At 35.5% G+C, this 22,592-nt stretch overlaps 1 protein-coding gene across 1 annotated transcript in view; it reads right to left on the bottom strand.

Annotated features, from left to right (window-relative positions):
- Nucleotides 1-22,592, bottom strand: part of LOC118192439 (tachykinin-like peptides receptor 99D) — a 434,504-nt gene that overhangs the window by 13,152 nt on the left and 398,760 nt on the right. Inside the window, exon 5 of the mRNA XM_085827297.1 lies at nt 7,469-7,665. Coding sequence (XP_085683423.1) covers nt 7,469-7,665 — 197 coding nt within the window. The remainder of the gene's footprint in view (nt 1-7,468; nt 7,666-22,592) is intronic.

Genomic DNA, 22,592 nt, shown 5'->3' with positions numbered 1-22,592 from the left:
GGGAAGTTAAAGGTCAGGAAAATCTCCCGGTTATTAATGAATCCGGAAGTTCTTCAAGGAGCAGAATATATGAGGAGAAAAGGAAGGGGGATTCTGAAAATATTTTCCAAAATTAAAAATATCTATACTTGAAAGGTGACAACTGCTCCAAAGCCATTAGGAATAGCGTTGATAACCTGAAGCGTTCTTTTAGAAAAGTATTTTCACGTCAAATAATGAAAGTAAAATGACTAATATTTGGCTGTTGAGGCAGTTTTCAAGTCAGTCCGTGTACTATGGAAGATTCTAGCAAAATCTGAAGGATATTACTGTTTTAGGCAACGTTCAGTTTGCTTTGCAGTAAATGCTTTAGTATGCTTGGAAAGTGCCTTTTCAATAAACTGTGTGCTTCACCAGCGTGACTATAAAGCCCGCATATTAATGGATGATAATCCTCATAAAGCTAAATATGGTATTCATGTGAAACAAGCTGATTTTTCTATACTGGGAGAGTCAGCACTGAAAATTCACGTGATAAGGCAAGTTCCGTTTTGAAATTTTATTTGTTTTTATACTGTTTTGTTTAACTTGGTTTCTGCGTCTGTTTGAATTAAGCCATAAATTAATTTTTGGTCACTTTTTAGAGAGTATATTCTCTTTTTCATATATGCATAGAGGTACTGAGATTATGAGTTTATTTATGCAACGGCCTTTTTATTTATTCCGCCTGAAATCTGTTAGCTCCATTTCAGTGTTAAGTCGCCAAGCGCTAATTCGGTAACTCTACTTGGAAAAATTGCAGTTCCAAAATAAGTTTCGAAGCTTAAGGAGACATCAATTAAAGATTTTGTAAAAAGAACTGTTTTTAAAAGAATAATATTGAACTTGATTGTCACATTCTTTAAAGAATTACCAAATATTTGGTTGATATAAAACTTTGTTGAGATAATGACTGAAATTGAGCTCTTGGTATTAAACTAATGGCTCTTATTTAATACTGGAAAATAAAACAAGTGATAGTTCCTAAGAAAAGTCACTATCGAAAAGTTTAGGAAGCTATAAACTAAACGGAAGATTAATAAATTAAAAAGAAAAAGGCTGCTAAGCGGCATGGTTGCTACAAGTGGGAAAGTGTGGTTGACATTGCCAATATAGCACTTAACCGACACCAGCTAGCCGTCAAGGCATTTAGCTGACAGGGACACTTAGCCAACATAGACAGTTAGCCGACAGGACTTTCAGCCAACAAGGGCAGTTAGCCGACCGACACACCAGACGACATAGATCTCCAGCCCAGGTCCGACTTGCGTACCTATACAGAGTTTAGATATCTGCGGTCCAAGGGACCTCATCCTCGCGGGCACAACCCCTGCAGTCTCCGCCCGGCTTTATACAACTCCATTGGCAAAACGTACGTTGTTGTGGGTGCTCTGTCCACTCTGTCAGTCTCCTCCACGAGAACTGAAGGGGGTCAAACCCCCGGGACTCGATCGACGATCTCCGATCTAGCTCCCCCGAAGTCGAAGGAACAGACACGACAGTACCAGTACGGTCCCTGCCAAGCCTGAACCTAACTGAGTACAATACTTGGGCTCTAGTCCTGTGAAGCCAAATTATATACATCCGTGGTTGAGACTGCCTAGACAGGTTCAGGTTCAGGTGGAAATGTAGTGGGACAACCAATGTTTACTATAAGTAATAGTACTTTACTATAAGTAATATAGGTATAGTCCCAATACACTTCGGTTTATTTTTAAAGTTAATATTCGAAATAGTACATAGTATAATATAACACATAATATAACATTATAAATAGTATATCGATATTTTGATTGATATCATATCTATTAGATATAATTATAGAAGTTATAATAGGTATAATAATAGTAGGCTAACAGTCATAATTTATAACAGTTCATAATAGTTCCTTCAGATAAAGTTTATTATATGAATCTGTATCTTCTGCTCTGTCCACTCTGTCAGTCTCCGCCACGAGAACTGAAGGGGGTCACACCCCCGGGACTCGATCGACGATCTCCGATCTAGCTCCACCGCAGTCGAAGGAACAGACACGACAGTACCAGTACGGTCCCTGCCAAGCCTGAACCTAACTGAGTACAATACTCGGGCTCTAGTCCTGTGAAGCCAAATTATATACATCCGTGGTTGAGACTGCCTAGACAGGTTCAGGTTCAGGTGGAAATGTAGTGGGACAACCAATGTTTACTATAAGTAATAGTACTTTAATATAAGTAATGTAGGTATAGTCCCAATACACTTCGGTTTATTTTTAAAGTTAATATTCGAAATAGTACATAGTATAATATAACACATAATATAACAGTATAAATAGTATATTGATATTTTGATTGATATCATATCTATTAGATATAATTATAGAAGTTATAAATGGTATAATAATAGTAGGCTAACAGTCATAATTTATAACAGTTCATAATAGTTCCTTCAGATAAAGTTTATTATATGAATCTGTATCTTCTTTCTCTTCTTTTTCCTATTTTTTACTATATCATTATTATTATAGACTGCCTAGACAGGACATTTAGGCGACTCGGACATTTAGCCGACAGGACACTTAGCCGACAAAACACTTACCGGACAGGACACTTTGCCGACACGGCCAGTTAGCCGACAGGACATTAAGCTGACAATGAGTCTCGCTCTTCTCAATGCTTTCAGATTTCTGATACGTTCACATTTCATTACTACTTTGCTCAACACATCACACCACATTCGTTCCCGTATAATGTCGTTTCGCTCCTCTGAAATGAATGAAATTTCCTTTCCGTTCTCAGGAAGTAGAGGGATTCGTCCTACTCCTCGCCACACTGAAACTACTTTTTTTCTAAAATTCTATTTATACCCTCAGAATGCTATTTACAGGTTAGGCATCGCATATTAATTAATCTGGGCTCCAGCACGGAAATTTGTACCTCGTGGCCTGCGGCCACCTAACAGACGAATGTTTTGTTTATGTAATTACGGCAAAGCCAGAGGGCTATCTGCCTAAGGGGAGAGATACCTTCGTGGAGGACTTTTTAAAGAAAACTAGCTCGTATACATGTTACACATAAGGAAAGCCACGAAAACACCCATGCAGGTTTTCCGTTCGCGGGATTCAAAATTAGGACCGAACTGCCAGTGTTCAGTAACTTCACCGCTCGGCCGCTGCTGAGCCTAAAAGAAGTAGAGAAAGCGTTTCATATAATATATAACCAGTCTCTTCTAATGAAAATTTCCTTTTTAAGCAAGCACTTTATAAATGCATTCAGGAAAATTGGCACTAAAAATTTTCCGATTACTATGTAGCTAAACCAAAAACGAGAAAGAGAAGAATGAAAGAGAAAAAAAAAAAAAAAATTAATGAAAAATGAAATGAAAATTTATATATTTTAACAGATATTCAGAAAAATTACATTTTTTACGAAAGACATTAATATAACATATTATATTGAAAATTACACATCGCGACTTTCAAAACAGAGTACATAATATTATCTAGTTACATGACTGATCTAGTTAAATCTAGCATCGATAGATGGCACCACACTACGGTTGTTTTTCAGGATGTCTCGCTTTGCTTCTCCTGCTTGATTTGTGGCCCTCCTTCCACAGCTTCTTCCGATTTCTCTTCGGAGATTTTCCCACGTCCGGAATTTCATATCAGCAACGTTTTCGATATATGAAGAGTGAAAATGTAGTTTTTGCAAAAATGTATTTAGTTATGAATAAACCAAAATCTTAAAGAATATTTTACTTCCAAAATAAATATAATGCACCAATTTAGTGCTATAAACATTAATCTACGTAAGTATTTTAAGCGAGAGGCGTGGTCAATAAAATGTTACAGAACTTTTATCTCAAAAAATGGTGGCATGAACATCGCACTATAGAGGTCACAAATAATTTACACCTTTGCATTTTTCAAAAATTCTCTTTTTTAATTGTTTCTAATAACAAAATAATATATATTTCGAAACGAGCCCATATGTTTCTATAAAAAGTATAATTCAAGAATAACAATAATTTTTATTGGATTATTCAGATTTTTCATGACAGGGAAAGGAAATCGAGTAAAATATAATGAAACGTAAAGGTATTAGAAATTTGAAAGCATTTGGAAGAGCGAGATTGGAAAATTAATATCATCAAGTAAACAAGAAAAAATATTAATGATGTGAAGGTGTTTCAAAGGAAGTCAGTTGATTAAATGAAGGAGCTTTACGGATAATTTTTGAAGATCCCATTTTAAAATATAATCAAGTGACCGCCGTACCTAGCTAAAAAAATTCTTTTTTCCTTTCGAAATTTAATTCATATTTCCTCAGGAGAAATTTCAGCGCTTTTTCAATTTGGAAAATATACACCAAACAGCACGATACATACCAAACAATGCTAAATTAACACAATAATTAAAAGCACATATGAAATCTTTAAGAATGGAAAATGAATTTTACTGAAAGATGAAAAAATAACTTAAATATTGAACTTGCCAAATATCCTGTCGGCTAAACGTCCTTGTCGGCTAAATGTCCTGTCGGCTTATTGGTCATGTCGGCTAAATGTCATGTCGGGCAAATTTCCCTGTCGGCTAAATGTCTTGTCGGCTAAACGTATTGTCGGCCAACTGTTCGTGTGGGCTAAATGACCTATCGGCTAAGTGTCCGTGTCGGCTAAATATCCTGTCGGCTAAGTGTCCGTGTCAGCTAAATGTCCTGTCGGCTAACTGATGTCGGTTAAGTGTCCTGTCAGCTAAGTGTCACGGACCCGTGCAAAACATCGGTCTATTCTCAACTGCATAAGTTCATCTAACAGTATCATGAATTTTATCAAGTCAGAAGAACCATCGACTTCAGAAAAAGATCTAACTGCTAATCCGACATTAATAAGTGTAGAAAATGGTAAAATTAATTCGTTTATTTTGAAATCTGAAGTTACAGATGCAGAAATATTATGGAATTTTTAGGGCAAAAACTCCATTTATAAGGCATGTGACAAGTGAATTAATCTTATCGAAATTTTATCAACGTATTGAAAATTCTTATAAATGTCAATGAATGGTGCTGAAGTAAACTGGAAATTTCATGAATTATTGCATCAGGGCCTGATACAGGAATATAAAATTCAATGCTTAATATTAGGGACATATGTTTTATATATGTTTAAGAACGCTTATAAATATGGGATGTCATCCACTGGCTGGGTTATTATATGCGATATTCGATCGTTCTTATCCTCTTTACATTGGATTTTTAAGAATTCTCCTGCAAGATGTGAGGAATTTTTAAGTATATCTGAGTTAAAAAAGCCTCTTATAATGTTCTGCTTTTATTGATGGTTGCAAACGTTTCCAGCAGTTGAAACAACTATTGAAATTTGTTATAGCGTGCTGCTGTATTTAAAAAATGTTGAAGTAGAGAGGTTAAAAAAAGTCATTAAAATCATTCTCAAATGTTGTAGAGGCAACTAAATATAAAACATTTCTTATAAAATTAAAGTTTTTGCTCTCTCTGTCGAAAATGTCATTTCCTTTCTTGGAACATTATTAAGGAGATCAACCACTAATTACCTTTTTTCGCTGAAGATATCTTAAAAGTTGTAAATAATTATCCTCAGCACTTTAAAATTCTGAAGGCTGAATATGGAAAGACAATTAAACAAGAAAATATTTGCAAATTTACTTTTGATGATCCAAATTTTTATAATGATAGAGGTAAATTCCATTTGAGTTTCATTTCTGATCAGTTAAAGAAAGACAGATGCCTCAAGAAGGATATTTCAGAGGTTGAACTTCTTATTAGAAACAAGGTCAGCAATGGGTGTTATCAATAACTTAACACAATGGCCAAATGTCCAATAAAGTAGTCTTTTATTCGAAGATGAAAGACACAGGATTAATGGCTAAAAATCTAGAAAAAGCTCAGAACAAAATGAAAGTAATTCAAACGATATTATTAGAAAATAAACGTGTTTTACAAGGCGACTGCTATGAAATTCTTTCACAGTTTGGAGAGTTTTTAGACAAAGAAGTTAAAACAAAATAACATGAAATTTATACTTTTGATCTCCAAACGTTTTCTCTTGACGCATTCCTCACTCCTTATTTTCACTATCCAAAAGTATGGAATATTGTAAAAATGATTCTTATCTTGCACATGGACAGGCATCAGCGGAAAAAGGCTTGCCCGTAAATACTATAGTTTTGAATGAATATTAAAAGAAAATAAATAATGATTACGTAAATCTTTGAAATATGTATGACTGTTATAAGTGTAAAATACACTTATACAGTTTTCAAGAAATTATATTTATAATTTAATATTATATACTTGGTAACTTTTAGGGAATTGGTTTCATTCTTAAACTTGTTTTGCATTTAAGCATTAGATTGGGTTTAATAATAGTGCATCATACATACATTTGTTTTTTCTTAAAATGATATTACAAAAGGTAAGTTGGTTTTATAGATAATTGTTTTATTTTATTCAATTCTGATTTGCTGATAGGTTATTAATTTTTTCTTTGATGGTCTTTAAAAGTCCTTAAGAGTCCTTAATTTTTATGTAATCAACTTTGTAGTAACACTGGAATGAGATTAGTGGATAATGAACGAGATCTCAGAAATATAGAAAGTAAGGGAAAATATATGTTGATGATTTAAAAAATTAAATATGATAATTAATGATCACATTATTCTTACGTATATATTTATGGCTGAATGTTATATAAAATAACAATGAATGAGCTGAACCTAAAACCTGTTAATATAATGTTTTTATACTCATTGTTAAAAGATGATAATTATCTTTAAATAAAATACAATCACTTTAGGAATATAAAATCGCGATAAAGAGGAAATGAATTCATTTAAATCAAGTACATTATATTTCGAAATGCACAAAAATAATTATTATGTATTTATTTAAAATGAGGGGAACTATGGAAGAAAGTTAAAGCATATCTTAGCATTAGTCCCAAGAGTTAATGGTCATCAGCAAAGTATAAGATTGTTGGAAAAGAATATTTTTATCGTAACTTACTAATACTTTCAGCGTCTGTTAATGCATTAGGGGAAAGGAATTTTAACATAAATAGAGAATTGTTTCAAAAGTAATTTGAATTTTGAACAGAAGAAAGATTTCAATTGATTCTTTTTCTTTACTTCTCATAAATATCATTTATATCGTCAGCAAATGGTACCGTTACCAAAGTAAGCAATAGAAGAATCAAATTTTTGCTTAGATATCATTAAAGAATAGCAGACTTATGGAATCAGAAATAAAAATAATTTATTTGTAGGCCTTATATTTCTATAGTTCAGATCTGTGATATCTGATAACTTAAAATTGTCACCATATTATAAAAATGCTTTCTTTTCAAATGATTAATCAAATATTTTTTTTAACTTCTTACAGGGTGAACATGTAACACAACGACACATTTACATAAAGTAATAAATATAAATTACCTGCTATTCATCCAGCAATAAATGAAAGGATTATAACAAGCATTGGACATAGCCAGCCAGTATATCGATAGATAAATATGCTGAACGTATGGCTCCTCTATAATGTACGGCAAATGGTGGACAACCAAGAAATAAACATGGTATGGAAGCCAGCAAACTGCGAATATGACAACTACAACGATCATCATCTTCACTATCTGAAAATGTACAGATAATTAGGCAATGAAAAAATACATTAATTTTGAAAAAAGGTTAATCAATTTTATTTGGAAAACACGTTTCTAATAATTTCTTTTTGCAAACTATGTTTTAAAAATTTAAACATTTTAGCGTATTATGTATACTTACTTAAAGTAAACTTAGACTTAACTATATTATGTATATATTATGTATACTTACTTAAAGTAACTTTAACTTAAACTCACTCTTAGACGAAAAAAAAAAAAAAAAAAAAAAAAAAAAAAAAAACGCACCACGACGCATCGAGAAGATAGAAAGCAAATTGGGCACAAATTCATATGCATACAGGATTCGACGGAAAATGTAAAATTTTACATTTTGGCTGCGAATTAATAAACGGATGCCGCTACAGCGCATCTGATCTGCGCAAGTGGCAGGGTATTTAAGAGGAGAAATTACGATTCCAGGTCATAAATTCTTCACCAATTTCATTCTGTGTACTCTGGTAGACAGTAAATATGCCTCGCATACAGGTGCGCTAAGGATATGCGCAGATGTCAGAATTTGAGAGAGGTCGTGTAGTTGAGCACAAAGAAGCCGGTTGGTCTTATCGGCAAATAGCTCGACATTTGAGCAGGAGCGATGCTACTATTAGACGATGTTGGCAGGAATGGGTGAAACATGGCCGTACACAGCGTCAAGAAGGAAGCGGTAGGCCTAGAGAAACGACCGAACGTGAAAACCGAGCAATCGTCAGAGCGGCACTCCCAGCCCCAGATGCATCATTATCATCGACTATAGGTGCAACTAGTGCTTCAGTGACCGCAAGAACTATTCTTAGACGGCTCACAGAAAGGGGGCTGGGGTCACGGTGCCCCTTGCGCAGACTACTATTGACCTCTGTACAATGTGAAGCCCGTTTTCAGTGGTGTCGGGCTCATTCGCACTGTAATGTCACTGACTGGAGTAGAATAGTCTTCAGTGATGAGTCCCGCTTTGAACTGAGCCCCCGATGACCAGCGAAGGCGAGTCTGAAGACGCCCCTGGCAGCGGTGTGGTACCAACCTGACTGTCTTTCGGCAGACAGGCCGACAACCAAGAGTGATGGTCTGGGCTGCCGTTTCATTTTATAATAGGACACTTTTGGCTGCCATCCGTCGCAACCTTAAAGCGCAGCGGTTCGTCGACGAAGTACTCAGACCCGTTGTGTTGCCGTTCATGTCACGCCACCCTGGGCTTACATTTCAGCAAGATAATGCCCGCCCCCACACTGCACATGTTTCTGCTGCTTGCCTTAGTACTTGCAAACATTACCTTGGCCAGCAAGGTCGCCGGATCGTTCTCCTATTAAGCACGCTTGGAGCATTATGGGCAGGGCCAGCTCGCGACGTTGACGATCTAACGCGCCAGTTGGACAGAATTTAGCACGATATCTCTCAGGAGGACATCCGCAACTTCTATCAATCGATACCAAGCCGAATAATTGCTTGCATAAGGGTCAGAGGTGGAAAATAGCGTTACTGACTTTTTTCACTTTGTGAAGCTCTATCACTTCAATAAATCATCCAATTTTTCTCAAACTATAATAATTTGTTTTTCTGTACATGTACATCACTTCTACCGATTTTCGTCCCGTTCGGATAACTCCTTCTTGGTGCGTCGTTCGTTTTTTTTTTTTTTTTTTTTTTTTTTTTTTTTCATCTAAGAGTGTATATTTTTTAATTCAGTTTGACTCTTAAACAACGTTAAAGTTTCTGCCTAAGGAATAACGTAAAATGACATTCAATCTTTTCAGGTGTCTACGCTCAAGTCCAAAATTATATTTTCATATAGGAACTCACGAATTTGTAAGAAACAGTAAGTAAACTATAATCAAAATCGTAAAAAACAACCTTATATTTAGCGTAGGTATAATGAAACACTCAATCGATTTCGAGGGCAGCTAAAGGTCCCTCCTCATCAAGAGAAAGAAATACAGTATTTCTTTCTCCTGATGAGGAGGGACCTTTAGCTGCCCTCGAAATCGATTGAGTGTTTCATTATACCTACGCTAAATATAAGGTTGTTTTTTACGATTTTGATTGTCACATTAGCGTGTTTCTCTTCTAGTCTAAGTAAACTATACTTTTATGAACTTGTGTGAAATTCATATATAACTTCACATCGTTAACGTGGTTTGCTCGATTTGGACGAGATTAACGTCCATAGAAAAAAATATCCATACGCAACTTTGGAAAGTCTTATATAAGGTTATAAGGTCTCATTACAGTATGTTTGGCCAATCACAGATCAGCTTTTGAAAACGGGCAGTGGCACATATTCATGAATCCCTATTCCTCCTCATACCATCACACAAGCATTACCAAAACGGTCACGTTTCATGATATTTGAGGGAAGATTTCATGTTCCTGACTCCCTTCCAGATGTAAACACATTTAGAATCAGATGTTTAACTAAACTTCGACTCATAATTATTAATTTTATCGAATATCATTATTGTTAGGTATGTAATCTTAAATTTGCACATGAATGTTTTTGTTGTATTCGCCACACGAAACAGTAGCATAAAAATAATTGATGAAAGTTATACTATTATAAACATGTAGTTTACTGAAAACAATTTTTTTATAGCAGGCAGGATGACTTTTTGTAATATAATAATTTAATGATACACAGTCACTATTGATATTGGCACACGATTATAAACAGAAATTAACGTATAAATAGATATCAATTGTTTTATTTATTCCTCTTTTTGATATTTTGGTGAGAAGCGTTGGATAGCAATTTGGTATCATACAATTAATCTCAGTTTACTGAAAATTGTCACATATGTCTACTTTCTCATGCATATGAAACGTGAAATTACCTTGGGAAACTCATCAGAGTAAATAAAATCTCTCAGAGCTATATCCGGCATAAAATGAAGTTCCGAAAATACCCGGAAGTTGAAAATAAGTTTTTCGGTAAAAATCGAAAATGAAACCTTTCCAAATAATAAACAACCTAAGGCTTTAAGTAATAACTTTCTCTCTAGAGAGAAAATTCAGAATCCATCAAGTAGCAATGTAAAGATGTTTTCCTTAGGTTCCAAGAAAATTCTGGGGAGAGTGAGGAAAAGTAATTTCAAACACATTCATTTTATGCAAATAAGCTGAGCATCTGTGTATTGCATCCAGAGTTCTGCAAATACATTTTTTATAAGTAACCCTTTTGACTCTCTTTTGTTCACTTAACTATATATTTAAGTAAGCCCTAATTCATCAGTCAGAAGATTCAGTAAGTATTTATACTAATGAAAAAATTTTAAATAAAAAAAAAAATATATACCAGAATAAAATATCCATTTATAACGAAAAATAGCTAAATAAGTGATGAGGAAGTTAAATAAGTAATAATATCAATTTAAACGGTTTGGAGAAATTAACAGAATGAATAGCTTTGGTATGCTACTTATTCTTTCTCAAGTTTACAGTAGTTTATAGTATAGGATACCAATCGGCACCAGATATTTTTAAAATAAAGATATCGTCACCATAACTGAAAAAACTCCCTTAAGCAAATGCTAGTAACAATAGCAGACTTGGGGTTTACTTTGTTATGAAACAATTTTCACATAATCACAATGATGCAATGGAGCTGCTTATTCGAAGACTCCTTTATGAAAACTCAAAAAGAGTTTCGACTGAAGAATTCGACCTTAAAGCTTTGAATATCTCAAGAAGAAATGCAATCCATAAATTCGATAATTTACATTACGCCCTTAAGTTTAACTGGTAGAGTATAAACATCATATTATATCAGAGATCTAAGGATTATGATTGTAAACACACTTAGAGTTTTCATATTTGGAGAAAGAAACATTTGAAGGAGGAAGCTAGGTTGGAAACATTTCACAGAATATGCTGTATTCGGCTTTAGAACAACTCATTCAGTTTTGAAGACTTTTTGAAAGACATTATTTTCAGGTAAATCTACCCAAATAAATACGTAGACAGAACACAATTATGTTATATATTCGTGACAGCTACTCAAATGTAATTACAACACTGACTGCCAATAAGTATTTGGACACCTGTGATAGAAAAGAAAAACTAACTTTATTCAAAATCAATATTTGGTAGAGCCTCCACGAGAGGTAATTACAGCGTGGACCCTCCGGGGTATACTTTTCACAAGTCTTTGTATGACAACTAGTGGTATTTTCTTCCACTCGGCTTGGAGAAGGCATAGAAGTTCCTTCACCGATTTTGCACGGGTAGTGCACCCCTGAATTCGGCGATGCAGCTCGTCCCAGAGGTTCTCGATAGGGTTCAGGTCTGGACTCTGGGCAGGCCAGTCCATTCGATGAACTCCATTGGCACCATACCAAGCCTTGGTTAACGTCGAAACATGACAACTGGCATTGTCGTCCTGAAAGTAACAGGGGTCCAACCCGTAAAACTGCCACAACGTAGGAAGCGCATTGTCATCCAAAATAGTGCAGTAGGCATCGGAACTGAGGTTACCATGAGTGGGGACAAAGGGTCCCAGCCCATACCAGGAGAAACACCCCCAGACCATAATTCCACCTCCGCCGAACTTGACTGTTGGCACAATGCATTCTGGCAGGAGACGTTCTCCAGGTAGACGCCAGCCCCAGACCCTGCCATCCGAACGGTAAAGGATGAACCTTGATTCGTCACTCCAAAGAACCCGTTTCCACTGATCTTCGGTCCAATTTCGAATGCTTTGCACCACATTAACCGAGCAGCGCGGTTGGACTTTGTGATCAAAGGCTTATGGGCAGCAGCACGACCATGAAAACCAAGCAGATGTGCTTCCTTACGGATGGTATTCATTGAAACAATACTCCCGAGTGCCTGTTGAATCTCCTCGCGGATGAGGGCCATCGGTTGGGTGCGGTTCTTCCGAATTTCTCTGGACAGCACTCGTCGGTCTCTATCTACCAGTTTCGTTGGTCTGGCGACTCTGGGCACATTCCCACAATCACCGCTCACCTTCCACTTCTTAATCACATAGGCCCCTGTTGATTTTGGGTACTTCAGATGGCTAGATATGTCCCTTAAGGATCGGCCACATTTGTGATACCCGATAATTATACCTTTCTCGAAATCAGAGAGCTCCGAAATGCGAGGCATCTTGCATGCTACTAAAGCCGATGCTGTTTCCTACACGATATATACCGGCGGAGTCGGTGAAGTACCTTAGGACCGCAGATATCGTCATTTGCATAGGTGTCCAAATATTTATTGGTAGTCAGTGTATGAAGCAATATCTAAATTCCTGCTTGAAACCCAGTGGGTTCCAACCAATCCTTATAAAACTTTTATAACATCTTTTAAATTGGGGAAAAATATGCTTAAAATTAATGCGATATTTGAATGATTTAATGAGGAAATATAACATTATTCACTGACGTTACAAAAAGCAAAGTTCTTGACCCTAGTGATTCCAGAAGAAATCAGTGAAGAAATGAGTGTTTTCATGTGCATTAAGTTTAAGAAACCTATCAAAAATTTAAGAGCTTTCTATAGTTTGGGTTGGTAAGGTATTCTGATGGCATGTATGATATTCAGATTTTCTTGGAGATAATGATGTCTAAACGATCATGATACTTCTAAATGAAAGGCAAAGTGTAAATAGAAAACGAGCATTTTAGAACTATTGTTGCAAACTATTGTACATGATGTTATTTTCTTCATTAATAATATTTTCCTTAAATTGACTGTAAAAAATTCTGTTCTTTACACACAATAATTGTAGTTAGATCTGTGGCGAGTTAGTGCAATTTGAGTACAAGTTTCCTAGTCTTGATTAGCAGACTAGTAATTGTGATTACTGTAAGCTGTAAGATGAAAACAAGTATTCCAGTAATTTTTAGCCTATTCTTACATTAGCTCAAATTAATTTTTTTTAAATATTATCTTGAAGCTAACGCAGGCCGTTCTAGAAATTTAATAATTTATTTATTTTTTCTTTTATTATCAGAAATTTTATTTTATCTTTGGGATATATTTATTTATAACCATAATGTGTTTGTATAGACTTTTAAAACAGCTTGAATTTGGTATTTTGTGGAGCTTTAATGAAAGAAAAAGAGGGAAATCTTTTTGAATTTTATTGCTTCTTGACGGTGAATTCCTCACTTCTTGAAAAATTGTTAAAAACACGGATGCATTTCTAATTGATGTACTGCAAAATATTTTATCACTTTGAAGAGCAAATGTTGGCACGGTACTATTAATAAAATTTAATTTCTTTCAAGTATAATAAATACCGATTTTGCTCTTTTTTAGCGGGATTTAAAAAATGCAGACTTTCAAAATACATTCGCTGGCTAATTACTAGTCTTCAAGGTAATAATAAAAGCTATGGATTCTGTTTTATACAGTTATCTGCATGTTTCCGAAACATTAATACAATCGACATTTTAAAGATGTAAACTTTTTTTTATTTTTTTTAACCTGAAAATATTTGTCCTCCATTCGCATTTATTGTTTTCATTGTCGCAATACTTTTATTGTCATATAAGATCTGAAATTTTTAAAAGTGGTAATATGCAATCAAAATAATAGATGATCCAAAAATATTTTGCAAAAGCAAAGTAGAACTTTTCATGGTTAGACTTCCAAATGTATTTTTTCAGATATATAGCCTGTAGGGTTTATATTTATTTTAACTAACATTTATTTTAAGTTTAAACTATCTTTTCTGTCAAGCCTTACTTTCCCCTGGAACTGCCAATGCCAGAGTATGTAAATTTTAGTAGAACGCACAAGGATTCAAATTAACAGCGGAAGTATTCTGAGTTAAATAGAAAGGCAACGAGTTCGAAGTGCGCTTTCTTCTTCACGAGCGCGGAGGTAGTTAGCCAGAAATTGAAGAACCCCGCGTTTCGGCCTGTGTGCTTGCCTCGGAGAATTGTTATTCGTTCAACGTGATATTCAAAGTTTGCTGAATTGGCACCGGTATTGTAAAACGCGGTGAGGTTAGTTACTTTTAGAGAGCCTCGTAGTTAGAGTCTTGTTATTATTTCTTTTCAGGTTCTTATTTTTATTTTACCGCCGGGTCGGCGTAGTTTGTGAGCGTCAAGAGCACGCAATTGTAATTTCTGAAGTTGAATAAAAAGGGACTTAAACCCTTAGAAAGACTCTGTCTATTTTCCAGTTTCAACAGTCACCTCTTGTTTGTGTGCAGGTTGGAGGCGCGCAACTCTACATTGGCGCCCGAACTCTTATCGAACTGAAATGGCCGAAAATCGGATGCAAGCCGCGGGAAAACACCAAGAAATGGCAAGCCAATTGGAAGGATTTGGATACCTGGTCCAGAATTTGAGAGCGTCAATCAAGCCAAACGTCAATTTCGACGGAAAAAATTCGGTGGCGATATTTCTAGAAGGCCTAGAAAATCACTTTCAGCTCTACCCTGTGCCTGAAAGACAAAAAGTTGCCATCGCCACATCTGCACTAAGAGGACAGGCCGAGCTATGGTGGAAGAATATAGGCAAATTTTCATTAGGGGAATTTGGAAGCCAGACATATACATTTGAAAATTTCAAAAAATCGTTAGTGAAGGCCTTCCCCATAGTGAAAGATCGAGGAAAGCTAGAAGCCGAACTATATAGTTTCTATCAACGGGATATAGAAGAGTTTACGGACTTTATTTTGCGAAAAATTGAGCTGACGGATATGCTGTATGGGAAGAAACCCGACGCGGAGATTATTGAAATAATCTTACCAAGATTGTTACCTGCTGTTCAAGACTACTTCGAAATTAGGAAACCCAAGCACATTGCAGGAGCTCTTCGAATTGGCGGTAAAGTTTCAAAATCGCAGAATAGCGGAAAAAGCTAGAGGGGCATCGTATTCTCAAAGTATCCGAAGGCAATCTTCAAATGAGCAAACCAGAAATGCAAACCGCTTTTATGGGGGAAAAGGGTACGATTATTTAAAACCAAAAATACCGAAATTATAGCGGCGCAAGGAAAAACCTGTCACTGCATCGGGAAATTATCATTAAACATACAGGTAAAAGAGGAAAGCCTCAAAGTATTAATTTTTGTAATGAAGAATCTGCAAAATCCTCTTATTTTAGGTATGGAGTTTTTAATGCCGCGAGGGCCAAATTGAATTTTCAAGACAGTTCCGTTGTGCTGGAGATGGACCAGAGGGTGGTGGAACCTGTGGAACAACGGCAAGTGGACGTAATCCATCTGAATGACCATGAAAATCAAGCCATCCAGCAAGTGGTGAGTAATTTTTCTAACTTGTTTTCAGAAAAGCCTGGTAGTTGTCAAATAGTTACGCATCAGATACAATTAACTGCCGAAACACCTTGTAGGACTAAACCACATCGTTATGACAAACAAAAAGACGTAATCATCGAAGAACCTATTGAGGAGATGTTAAAGAATAAAATAATAACGCCCATAAATAGTGAGTACGCGAGTCCAGTCGTACTATGTAGAAAAAAGAACGAGGTTCCTCCTTCGGATAAAAGGGCTTGGAGGTTTGCTATCGATTACAGAAAACTAAATAGTATTACTAAATTCCCAGTTTACCCTTTGCCGGTTATAGAGGAAATTATTAGAAAGATCAAATCTACAAGATACATGTCTACTTTGAACTTAACGTCTGGCTACTATCAAATAGCTATGAGACCCGAAGACATACATAAAACCGCGTTTATAACAAAATCGGGCACTTATGCATTTTTACGCATGCCTTTTGGGTTGTGTGGGGCCCCATCAACATTCCAGAGAGCTACGGACATTGTTCTAAAGCCTGTCCTAGGAAAATCAACTTTAATCTATCTAGATGATATAATTATAACGAGTAGTACGTGGGAACAACACATTAAATATCTAGAAGTTTTTAAATTATTAAAAGAGGCCGGTCTTACAATGAACGCCTCAAAATGCAAGTTCGCAACTAAAGAACTTAAATATCTCGGTTATAAAATTTCGCAAAAGGGTATAGAAACGCAAGATTCAAAAATAAAAGCAATCAAGAATTTTCCACCGCCCAACACCGCCAAGAAACTTTCTTCTTTCCTTGGGTTATGTTCTTACTATCGGTCTTTCATAAAAGATTTCGCTAATATTGTTGAACCACTCTTAGTAATTAAAAGAAAGAGAAGTAAATTTACGTGGACAGCGGAAGCAAATACCGTTTTCGAAAGATTAAAAGAAGCGCTCATCAATGCCCCTGTCTTGAAATTCCCGGAGGGGAACGAAAACCTGGAAATTGCAGCAGAAGCGTCGGACTATGCGGTGGGTACGGTTCTTATGCAAAACAGCCATCCTCTGGCATTTTTTAGTAAAACGTTGAATCAAACACAAAGGAATTATACAGCTACAGAGAGAGAAACATTAGCCATATTAATGGCAATACACAAATTTCGAGTTTATTTCGGCAAAGCGCCAGTAACAGTCTTTTCGGATCATGCGGCTGTTGGTAGACTTTACTCGGGGAAAAACCTAACGTCCAGGTTAATAAGATGGGCTTTAAAACTCCAAGAATATAATCTCAGAATAAAATATAAACCGGGTAAGGAAAACAATGTAGCTGACGCACTTTCTCGTATAAAACTGGACGATGAAGGAAATGAACTTAAATGCGCTGTGTTGACTTCAAAAATTTTAGATTCTAGAGATACGATTATCACTGAACTGAAAGCTGATCCTGAATTTGGAAATATCTAAGCATATTTGAAAGACGCCGAAAGCTTTGAGCACACAGATATCGATGCGATAAGAAATAGAGCAGAAAACTATGAAATAATAATTTATTATTTTATACGAAAACAACAAACGAAAATCTCGAGTACAAAGCAGTCATCCCAGCCTCTCTTCGATTAAGCATTTTGAAGGAATTACACGACGCGAAAACAGCGGGTCATTTAGGGGTCAGAAAGGCTTTAAAAAGGGTACGCGAGGCGGTATATTTCCCGCAATTATACAAAATAGTAACTGCGTATGTCAGGTTCTGCAATCAATGTCAGTTAATAAATGATATTAATTACAGCCCGGCCGGGTACTTAAATAGCATTCGCGCTACATTTCCGAATGAAATTTTAGGCATAGATCTTCTTGGTCCCTTCTCCCAGAGCGAGTTAAATAAAAATAATTTTCTTTTAGTAATAGTAGATCATTTTTCAAAATGACCAGAAATTGTTCCACTTAAACGCGCGTCAGCCAAAACATTTACAGATGCATTCTTACACAGATACATTTTAAAAAACGGTGCACCGATCAAAGTCATTAGCGATAACGGAAAACAATTCATTAGTCAAATATTTGAAAACATATGCACTGGACTTGGCATACGCCATATCAAAATGGTTCCGTATAGACCACAGGCAAACATAGCAGAAAGAGTGAATAAAAACATCGTAAAAATAATTCGCAGTTACGTTAGCAGACATCACAAGCACTGGGATGGCTACATAAATGAATTAGCTTATGCTTTAAGAACGGCAAATCACGATACTACGGGAAAAACCCCAGCAGAATTATTTTTAGGCCGAAAGTTAATTACGCCTTTAGATAAATTATTCTTTGTGCAACAAAGAGAGCAAGAGTTTAAACAGAAATATGTGCAAAAACTTATTGATCAGGCGCTTAAAAGCTCGGATACGGCAAGAAATAAGCAAAAAGTGTATTACGATAGAAAGCGCCGTGAAGCAGATTTTAAAGTTGGGGATAAAGTATTGAAGCGGAAATTTTCTTTATCAAGTGCCCCAGACAATTTTACTGCAAAGTTAGGTCGAAAATTTGAAGGCCCCTATGTAATTCAGGAAATCAAAGCAGTTGTATTGTACCTTAAGAACGAGAGAGGGGAGATCTGTAAAGAAAGTCCCGACTAGGTGAAAAAATACTATAATCCAAATGATTTTGAAATCCTTAAAAGTTTCTTGCAGGACTCAAGTCTAAAAGAAGTAGAAGGTCCAGAAATAACGACAACTGTTCCACCACCCAAGAAGCAGAGAACTTAAGAGAGACCTAACCCTTCTGCAACCCAGACGACGGTACCAAAAAGAAAAAGTGAAAACTTTCGGACTACAGCATTTAAGAAAAACAAGACTGAAAAGCCACCGCGTAAAGAAACCTTGGTAAAGAGGAAAACACCACCTACAACGTATCGCAGTAGAAATTATACATCAAGGAGAACGCTCCTAGGGCCAGAGAGTCAGGTGCAAGCAAGGCCGCCGTTCTGGAAACCGAAAAGACAGCAGGAGGAACGAAAATACCAGGAACAACAGAAGAAATTCAAGAAGGACTCCAGACCGGAGGACGTCAAGACCAGCCGTCCAATGGAAAAACGAAAACGACAACAACCCGACGATTACTCCGCCAAGAGGCCAGCATGCAGAGGACGAAAAAGAAAAATTAATGTGGACGACACTCGGAGCTCATTAAGGAGAAGACTGACGTCCATGAAACCTATAACGTGGGGACAATTTTGCCAGAAAAGAATGACGGAGTTTCAATCATAGAAAACTCAAAGATAAGTTAAAATCTTCTATATTTTTTTTTCTTTTGTTCCGAAATGTTATGCATAAGTACGAAGTTCTATGTTTTGATGAAAGTCAATATGTCTCGGTTGAGACTTAGTTTTGTTTTACTTTATTTAGCTAAGGCAAAAGTATTATTTTAAGTACAAATATAAGAAAAAGCATTTTCTGTTGGTCGAAAGACTAATTCTGTTATGTTAAAGCCAAAATTTGGCCGAAGATAAAAATAACTTCGTATTCTTGTATTAATAAGAATTTTAGTTTCAGTGCCGCCAGCTTGGCGAAGAATGAGTAAAGTAAAAATTTATTTTCTCTTATTCATTTTATGGTAAATTGTAAAAATCATATGTATTAAAATTTTGTAAATCTACGTAAATACTTGAAAGTTATGTAAAAGTAGAATTTAGTCTAGAAACATAAAATTTTAGATTCTAAAAGTAAATGCTTAAAAGCAATGAATTCGAATTTAAGTATTAAACTATAGATAAAATCATGCTTTAGAGCGAAAGCCTGCATGTCTAAAGATGAATGAGGGGGAAGTTAGAATGAATGTGTTTTGTAGGGTTCTCCACCTACACTTGAATTTTTAAGAATGTTAAAATAGCTCATCGAGTTGTAGAATGTCGAGTAAGGTGTGTCTATTTGGTCGTTGAATTCTAACAAATCATGGTGGTTACGGGAAGTGTTGTAAGTCTAAAACACGAATATTCCCGTTTGACACCACACATGGTGGAGAGCCAGGGTAAAGTTAAATTAATGCTTGAAAAATTGAATGAATGTGAATTAAGCAATAACTAAGGAAAACGAATCGTTTAAAAACAAACATTTATTCAGTGTCAAGAAAGTGTAAATTATAATGTATTTAGAAAGATACTGATACTTATTCCTTCCAGATGCTGGAAGGAAAAGAACAAGATTGATTGATGAAGTCCAGGAAAAGTTGCTGTAAGAAGAGAGATTTATATAAGTATCGACAGAAATTTAGTATACATTTTGTTACATAAGATTTTTTTTGTGTAAACGAGGCTCTTGAGAGTTAGTTCAGAATTATAGACACTTTACAACAGGTCGTTTGTAGGACCTGCTTCCAGGTTTTCCAAATTCTGGCAGCGGCAAATGTAGGGTTTATATTTATTTTAAGTTTAAACTATCTTTCCTGTCAAGCCTTACTTTCCCCTGGAACTGCCAATGCGAGAGTATGTAAATTTTAGTAGAACGCACAAGGATTCAAATTATCAGCGGAAGTATTCTGAGTTAAATAGAAAGGCAACGAGTTCGAGATGTGCTGTTCGTACTTCACGAGCGCGGAGGTAGTTAGCCAGAAATTGAAGAACCCCGCGTTTCGGCCTGTGTGCTTGCCTCGGAGAATTGTTATTCGTTCAACGTGATATTCAAAGTTTGCTGAATTGGCACCGGTATTGTAAAACGCTATGAGGTTAGTTACTTTTAGAGAGCCTCGTAGTTAGAGTCTTGTTATTATTTCTTTTCAGGTTCTTATTTTTATTTTACCGCTGGGTCGGCGTAGTTTGTGAGCGTCAAGAGCACGCAATTGTAATTTCTGAAGTTGAATAAAAAGGGACTTAAACCCTTAGCAAGACTCTGTCTATTTTCCAGTTTCATCAGTCACCTCTTATTTGCGTGCAGGTTGGAGGCGCGCAACTCTACAAGCCATTGACAAAAAATTGCAACGGACACTAGAAAAATCCTCGATAGTTCTTTTTTTCCAATTTTCGATGCTCATTAAAATAGAAAATGCAATCATTCATGATTAATTTATGAACCTTTACTCCTTATAATTGTCAAATATTTCAAAACATCAAAGGGATTTACCTGCCTAGCAAGAGAAATGCTTTCGTGGACGTTACTCGAAAAGGAAACTGACTCATAATCAGTTACACATAAGGAAAAAAAAAAAAAAAAAAAAAACGACAACCTTGCACCAAGCCCATTCGTCTGTAATCGATGCCGGATCGAACTACCAGAATTCAATAGTCTTAATAGCTCAGACAGTTGCTATTACCAATCTTAGATACAATATGCTAAATGTTGAACAACAACAAAAAGAGCCAAGACATTAGAAATTTAAACACACTATCAATCTGGAAACTTCCCTTGAGTGTCCGAGCAATTAAATTAGCTGAACATCGGTAGTTCTAACATGAATCAAATACTGGTGAAAAGTCTGACTGCATAAGTGTTTTCGTGGTTTTCCTCCTACCCTAAAGTGATTTTCAGCTGTATTTCTTTAGAACGCCCTCGACGTCCATTAAGAAGTTAGAATTCGAGGATTTTTCCGTAATCTAAATAATCTAATCAACACTGGAGGCTTATCTTAGTATCAACTATTCGAAAACAGGTCAAAAAACGTGCTTACTTCTGACTTTATATCATGATAATCATGTAAATAAAATAGAAGATAAATTAAATCCGCTATACATTTTCGATGTTTATTGTTAATTGAAACTAAAATTAAAAACCGTCTGTAAGCAAATTCGTGAGGAAAATTCCATGAAATGTTTTAAAACAAAATTAGATTAGAAAATACAGATTGCAGAAAACATACTACATAATTATATATATCCCTTTTTAAAGATTTTCCAGCAACGTATATCTTTTCTTAAAATACATTACAGTAATGATGAACACATTAATACAGCAATAATGAACATACAAACTATTTACTTGAAAGTTATATATTAGTTAAATGAATCATATACAATATTACATGCTTAAACATTTTTAGAAAAGATTGCAATGCTTAATATTTTAGATTTTTAAATTCGATAAAATAGGAAAAAATATTTCACTTTACGGCTACTAGTTAATCTCATTATATTAGTCTGGCAAACCCTTGCTCGGTCTTTAGCAGTTGCTCTCTTACTGTAGCAAAATTATAGGTCAATGGAATCTTCTGTTATGCCGTTCCACATTTATCTGAGATTTTTCATAAAATCTATGAAACTGTAACTCAGATACTCCTTTCATCAACGGCAAAAATGTATTTCTATTTTTTCTTCATTTCAGTTTTCTTTGTATTACCGAGGCATTTATCATTATTGGCTTTCAATCTAGTAGTTCTGTGACGCTTTGTTATTCAAACCGCTTATGATAACAGAAGCGCTTGGATATCACTTAACAACTAGTTTATTGGCACATAAGTAGAGGACTTCAAAATTCACACTTTGTTTGATATTCTCTCCTCTCCCTAATAGCCTAACATTTGCTTATTAAGTACTGGCCGGGACTTATGTCCATTTGCTGAAGAACATATTAGTGAAAATATTACTGGTTTGCAAAGGTATTCCGACAAACTGTCCTAAGAAAATTAAGTAGAAAATGAGAAATTGTACATCTGTTACTAAATTTTCACGAACAGAAGTTGTTGAGAGTGCCTGCGGAATGGAAAAACAGATCATTATCCAGTTTC

This window comes from Stegodyphus dumicola, chromosome 1 (assembly GCF_044657685.1).
Source record: "Stegodyphus dumicola isolate Sdum_Otavi_A_Nest chromosome 1, ASM4465768v1".
Lineage (NCBI taxonomy): Eukaryota > Metazoa > Arthropoda > Arachnida > Araneae > Eresidae > Stegodyphus > Stegodyphus dumicola.
The sequence above is the reverse complement of the archived record's forward strand: the minus strand, read 5'-3'. Positions and strand labels throughout refer to the sequence as shown.